General features: G+C 32.4%; 1 protein-coding gene across 8 annotated transcripts in view; it reads right to left on the bottom strand.

Moving 5' to 3' along the window:
* The window catches only part of LOC117170579 (collagen alpha chain CG42342), a 100,473-nt gene that overhangs the window by 56,968 nt on the left and 36,111 nt on the right, over positions 1-7,394 (bottom strand). For 6 of the 8 annotated variants that reach the window (XM_033357432.1, XM_033357424.1, XM_033357429.1 and 3 more), the window contains 2 exons: positions 7,122-7,193; positions 2,349-2,435 (listed from right to left, as the gene is read on the bottom strand). In XM_033357432.1, the coding sequence (XP_033213323.1) occupies positions 2,349-2,435; positions 7,122-7,193 (159 nt within the window). Of the gene's footprint in view, positions 1-1,709; positions 1,764-2,348; positions 2,436-7,121; positions 7,194-7,394 lie in introns of all 8 variants that reach the window. The other 2 variants (XM_033357426.1, XM_033357427.1) reach the window with 2 other exon arrangements.

The raw sequence follows: 7,394 nt of genomic DNA, 5'->3' as shown, positions 1-7,394 counted from the left end.
GGGTGGTCCAAAAATGCATGGAAATTTTTTTTTTCATGCTAGAGGGCAACGATCCCCCCATTTTATTCCAAATCCGAAAAAAGAAATTCCCTAATTTTTTATTTTTTTATTTTAACAGGTGCCGGTTTTGACTTGAAGTTTCCCATGTAAAATACATGGGGACAAATCATTTTTAGAAGAAAAACGAATTTTCGAGAAAAAAAATCCATTTTTTTAAATAATTGAAAATTAATTAACCAATTATAATGAATGTATCCACTAGACCAATATTAATCCTTTTAAGTAAACAAATACGAGAATACATTGCTCAAAAGGTCGATTTCATGAAAAATTGAAATTTTTTGTTTTAAGGGTAGATTTCAGGTACACGTGGGGGTGTGTTAGGGGTGTAAAACCCATATCTATGTTGCCGTCTAAAAAAGAAAAGCCTTTTTGAGCCACCCTAATATATACCAGTTAGAAACGATTCAGTCGATTCTCAATGTTTACATTTTGATCCCCCCGATATCAGTCCAGAACTACTTGAAGGCAACCCCCGACACTGGACTGAAAGCGATATTTTAATATATTTGGAAGATGAAATTCATGATTTCGTCTTATAATTATAATCGTCTTGCGCAATATGCGGATGTTCCCTAAACGTTACAGCAGAGGAATGAGAATTCTTTATAAGAGCTCTCTCGTAAGAAAGGCTTGGATTATTCCTTCTTAAATCGTAAAAAAAATTATTTTTAATATAATAAAAGTGTATAAACAGTGTACTAATTTTAGCTTAACTATTTATCTTCGATTTAAAATATTTTAAAACCCTCTTTATTTACACAAATACCAGCAGTCTAAAGGCATACATCACCATGCGTAGGAAAGTGCATGCAATTCCTCAAGAAAGTAACATTTTTTTTCGTGCAAAACTATACTTTCGCGCAAGCAAATCAATTATAACATATTATCGTTTTTTAACTGGCGCACTTGCGCGCTTTACCTTCAACCTTTAAATTTATGCAAGTTTTTTCGCCGAAAAAAAGACAGGGTAGAATACAGTATTATAATGAGAAATGAATAGTATAATAGAATAGATATATAATGTAGTTAGAAAATCAATATAATAATTATAAATACAAGTAAATGCCACAACTTGTACAATTAATAATATTTACACAATAATAAATGTACTTAGTAATTTTTAGACAGTTTAGAAACAACATAAAACTCGAACAGAGAATAATCGACATTGATGAGTGCATGAACAGAAAAAAAGTGTGATTTTTTAAAGGTCCAAAAATTGACCGAATCTAAATTTAAAAAACTTTAAGAACCAAGGAAGAAGAATATAGTCTCACATATGCACTCTGGGTGAAGACAAAAACGTCTCCTGAAATCACAATGATATGTGATCCAAGCAATACTATTCTTTAATATTGATAAATATACACCCCTTCCCTCTATCAAAGGACATCAGAGCAGCAGTTCAATTAAAAAAACAAAACAAATTAGATTGGTATTACCAGCGATGATAAGAACACCCGTTTTTTAACTGTGTAAATGTAAAGCACAAGTACACATTCTAAACTTGACTTTTGTTGCAATAAAATTCTGGATAAGGCTTTTTTTATCCGTTTTATTTATTTTTAAAGACGACATTCGCTTTAGAAAATAGGGAGAGATCCAAGTATAGGAAGCTGCAAGTCCTCAAATACAAGCGGACTTACTTTTAGCTGTATGATGGTCTGCGTGCTGATATTATGTCCCTGCTCCTGAAGTCCCTAGAAGTAGGTCAACTACGGGTAAAAATCAAATCTCTACCAGATAAAAGATATACGGGGGAAGTACTCAAGGAACCCAATAATGGCATTACTTTTTTATATCCGATTTAATAACACTTGTTTCTCTTAACTCCGACATGCCCAGATATACCTAAAGACTGTAAATTAAATATAAATACCATTACCAAAACCAAAACCAAATCAAAAATATATGCGTTCTGCTGTATGATTACAAGTCACCTTTTGGTTACGTCACCTATATCTCGCATGTTATATGTTAGTTGTATCACGAAATTGAATAAATTGGTTTCACTTTTCTTATCTTTTAAAGAAAGTGAGTCACAACACACAAAAAACCCAAGGTTATGCTAGAAAAACTTGATACAGTGTTTGCATTTTTGCAAGGAATACAAAAATGGCGCACACTTGGTTACTGTAATGTTTAGGTGTAATCATATCGCAGTACAGTACATAAATCAACAAGAAAACGCTACACCGAAAGCACCGCATAATGCAACGTCTAAGGAAAACAGTAACAAGAATGTCAGAACCATAAACGAGCCGTGGGTTGTGAAGGTTGGTTACCTTCAGAGCGACGATTTCCGCGTAGCCAAGAGTTCCACCACGAAGCGTTGTCACCGACCTCTTTAACCCCAATCCCTGTGCATTGACCCGTAGGTGGGAAGATTGTTTATTTTTTATTTGCATCACATAAATTCATAGTGTTTAAAAAGAAAGCCAATTCTACACAGTATTACATTTGTTTTAATTTACACACAAAAAATAATAACCCAAAGTATCAAATCGTTGCAAACACTTGACAACCACATTGTCCAACAAATGATAACTACCCATTGTGCAAGGTTTGGATGCCATTTTCTAGCTAAATTTGATACATGGGCATTTTGTGTATAGTGCACAACAAAACCTGGAAAATACATTTATACATATGAGACGCTTTCGCATTTAACTGCCCTGAAAAGTTTAATTTGAGGTCCATAATGATTAGTGGCCACACATGTATAAAGCGTAACATAAATTAAGGGTAAATGAAGGGTGACAGTGTTGCTGAATTGAGCATAAAAAAGTTTGATCAAAAAAATATATCTCGTTTCGATAAAATAGATGTGGAAATTAACAATTTCAAAGTAGTGACCCTAACAAAAATTAAGATAGAATCCCTATTGCAAATCGACTGTCGGTACCAATTATAAGCATAAAGAAATGTTTCATCCACAAAAATTATTCTAGGATTCTTTGAAAATTAAGGTCTAGTATGTGGCGATACCGCGCTGTGTCAAACAATTTCTCGCTGAAAAGCCTATATGAAGGAGAATATTATTATTTTATTCAATAAAGGATGATAATTTTAAGACATATCGATGATGAAGAAAAGAGAAAATCATTACTACGTTACAATTTTTTATCAAATTAAACGTAACTTCAAATCAAACTTACATATTTTAATTATTGTGTTAAAAAATAAGATTTTAAATCAATCCTTTTAACACAATGGGTACTTCGTTTTTTAAAATGTTTTATGCAATACACATATTTTCGTACAAAAGTTGGTGATTAGTTCTGCGCACTGCCACCCCTTAAATTTACGTAATTTAAATTAATTTAAAGTATACAATCTAAGAATTGATTTAATAATAAGCAGAAATTCTACAAGTCATTTCCCTGTGTTTATTGGAACACCTGATGCGTGTTAAGTGTGATACTGAAGTGTCGCTAACTCTGTAAGAACGTTGCACTTTAGTATATCTCATGCATACTCCTTTCTTTTTATTATTTTCTTGGGGTTTTCATTTTTTTTTAACTTTATGTTAGCACCTAACTCGTTAAACTCACATTGAAAAAATATTACTTTTCGTTACTCTGCACCAAGTTTGAGGCGCATGTTAATATCTCGCTCGTATAAGCGCGCTCAGTCTTGCTTGAAATGATTTTTTCAAAACTACTTCAGGTTCCAGAAAGACATTCTCATAGCTCTTCATGCTCCACATTACATGAACATATACTAAATTGTAGCAAATCGACACTTTATTTTGTATTTGTATGTGGAGCTGAGCAATTACAAAAAGAATCCGAGATACAATTAAATCACTTATCAAAGACGATTTGTTACGTCCCTTTAAAACAAGAAATTTTGCCGTTCATCCTTAACTGTGCTTTGAGTTGTTTAGCTATATAGTGGAAAAGTTAAAATTTTAAATTTGTAATTTTTTTGTATGGTTAATATAGCACAACTCTTAGGTTATGAAAGAAGCTATACCAAAATATGGAATTTTCTTGAAAATCATGTGTTTTAAAGATTGAACCGCTACCGGGCTTGGAAAAGCAAATGCCACCCAGGGAAAAATGATAATAAAGAAAGTCAGGTCCATGTAATTACTCAAGATACAACGTTTCCACATTCAACGCTTCAATTGGACAGTTATTCAACATCTATAACAGCTGGGTCGTGTGGGTAAGAGTATATTATGCACCTAGGGGGAGAAAAAGTCCCTCTCCGCCTTGACGCATACGATATTTTTTATCAAAAATAGATGATTCCAGGCATCTTTAGAAATACAGTCATGATTGCAGCCCATATTACATATCGAATAAAGGAAGCATGATTTACGGTAATTTTAAGAGCAACGTATGGTAACTTATCATAAATTACTCAAAATTCTGTTTTAAACATTTTGATGAATTTCAGGAAATTTATGAAATTCGTTAGTATTTTATGGTAATATGACAGGAAATTTATGTTAACTTACCATAAATTGCCGAGAATGCAATTTAAATACGTATATACATTTTCGGAAATTTATGTTAATTTTACAACTAAATATGGTCAATTACCATAAATTACCCAAAATTCAATTGTAAATATTTTTATAAATTTCCGGAAATGTGTTGGTAATTTATGGCCATATAACAGGTAATTTATGGAAACTGAAGATAAATGACCCGAAATTTAATTTAAAAATTTCTGTGAATTTTTCGGATATTCTTGGTAATTTACGGTTATTTAATCAATTATTTATGGTAACTTTACATAAGTTACCGCAAAATTCTATTATCTGCAATAAAAATTTCCTTATAGTCCTTACAATTAGTGGGCTGATTATCGAAAATGGGAGCTCATACATATATAATTTTTCCTGTTCACCGTCGAAAAGGGCTGAAATCATGCACGTGTCACACAAAATATACATAAATACATTAAAAACAAACTTCAGTATTTCTGATATTATCTATAAAAGTAATTGTCGAATAAAGATATTGCAAAAGGTTTTAAATTCTCGCAAATTTCAAATATTGAACTATTTATTGCGAATTTTTCAGCGTCCGGACGCTTTAGATATTGAAAATTTATTTTTTTCTACTCGCACACTGTAATGAAAATTGTCACATACTCTGCAACAGTGCTTTATACGCCAATTCAGTTGAAATTGAGTTAGCGCGTTAGCAGTAGAATCGTATTTTAGGACAGGAATGCTAGAGAGTACTCTCGCTATGATGTGAAGTTAGCAAAATAGCGATGTCCTGCTGAAAAGCTTAGCATTTCTGATTACTAGCCGTGTCAACTGAATAAGACTATTCATTAAGTATTTAAATAAAATGTGATTCTTTATTCAAAGTGCATGCATGCTCCCACATACAAATATCATAAGAGAATAACGTTGTAATATTGCTATTAACTTCACATCATCGCGTGTGCACTGTTCGGTTTACTCCTACGCTAGCCACATTCCGTTATTCCTGCATTCCTGCTTTGAATAACATCAAATAATTGATGTAGACCTTAACATCACTTGTTTTTATTAGTTTGAATTTTATTCACCTTCAAAAATGAAAGGCTGACGTTCCAAAAGTTTAAGTTTTAGTGTGATAAAAAAAATCAATAAAAATTTATAGCATACATAAAGTTCTTTAACGTTGAACAAGTGTTTTAACTTTGAGAACGAAATTTTAAGTATCGACTAAAATGCTGAAATAAAGAAGATAGGAAATAATTACACAGTAGTGTGGAAAAGAATTTAAATGAGTTGCGACAATATTACACTTAGCCACTACCCATGTAGAAATTGTCCCATTTTTACCCGTTTCAAGTAGGGCAGTCCGCTGTAGTCAGAATCTCACTGCAACAACTAACCTAGTAAGTTTGAGTCAGGACCATTTGAGACAATGTTAAGATTTTCCATTCTTTGTACCTAGAAAAACTATGTGCGTCTAGTTACCTCCCAATCTTGTATATTAAACTAGCTTCAGTTGGGTTATGATTAAGATAAAAGGACCAACAGTTCTAGCCAGGAACTGGTCGGGCCTTAGTCTGCTCCACACAGATGCACTTCTTGAAGATGGCGCTGCATTATTGTATACAGTGCAGTGACATCTTCAGAAGTTTATATTCACTAAATTATACTTCAGCAAACACCCGAGTGGCTATCCGAACTGTGGGAGAAAGCAAACTCACTTTTATTTTCATCCGAAGCATGCGAATCTTTAACAACCATAAAATAACGTGTTTTTTATTAAAATAACACAATCGGACTTTTTATTAAGTGAAATGCAAGTGATAGTCTTGTTCAATTCTATTTAATATACTTACTAAATAGTGTATCTGTATATAACGAACAAATTTATTTTTCTCACTTCTCACAATTACGTTTTTTTAATTTAAATAAATACACACATTTTTTAATATGTAAACCCCGGTATAAAGGCTGACATTGAAAAGTATTTAGAAAACTCCTGTTCAATGGTGATGGTACCCAGTGGCGACAATATTTTTCTGAATACTTTTGGACAGCCCAGGTGAACCATGGAATATAGCATTTTTAATGCTTTATAAATTTAAATATTTCGCTAGTCTTATTTACTGTTTTCAGAATAATCATGAGGTTGAAAACATTGATAAAACAGTATTGGCTATTTTACGTTGTCAAAATTGATTGCTGCACATGTAGCTGAGATGAAAATTTATTTACCATGATTTAATATATTTTTAATTTATCACATTTTAATAAAACGAAAGATTTGTGTTAATTTGTTGTATTGTTAGGCACAACCCTACTAGAAGTTGCAAATGTTATTCTTTTGAATCAATTTTGTGAAGGAAAACTTATAGATGGGGCCCTTCCAAATTCCGATCGCAATTTCTACATGGGTAGCAAGAGTCATAAAATTAGAATAGACTGAGGAGTTATTGTAGGATTTCCATTTTTTGATCTCTATAAAATCACCCAAATTGACCATAATGCCCTGTTGTATTGCACGCTTCAATAACAGGATTACTCAATTTAATAAATTCAGATTAGCGAGATGAAGTGTTAAAATAGTATCGTGAATCGTTATAGATACCTTTACTGCCGAAAAGACATCATAACCAGGACTCCCTAATTCTCCTTTTTGTCCTTTGTCACCAGCTCGCCCCTGAAAATTATATTCATTTATTTAGAGTTTAATATTAGTGCTCTCTAAGTTAACCATATGAATGCATTCTGATTGTATTATAATAATTCTGGAGTAATCGGTGCGTAAACCTCGTACAGAATCACCTCCCCACCTCTCAACCATACGTTTACAAATAATTTTTCTTCCCCTCTACCCTTTAACACTTTTTTAAACCAAATT

Source organism: Belonocnema kinseyi, chromosome 4 (genome assembly GCF_010883055.1).
Source record: "Belonocnema kinseyi isolate 2016_QV_RU_SX_M_011 chromosome 4, B_treatae_v1, whole genome shotgun sequence".
In the NCBI taxonomy this organism is placed as follows: Eukaryota; Metazoa; Arthropoda; class Insecta; order Hymenoptera; family Cynipidae; genus Belonocnema; species Belonocnema kinseyi.
The sequence above is the reverse complement of the archived record's forward strand: the minus strand, read 5'-3'. Positions and strand labels throughout refer to the sequence as shown.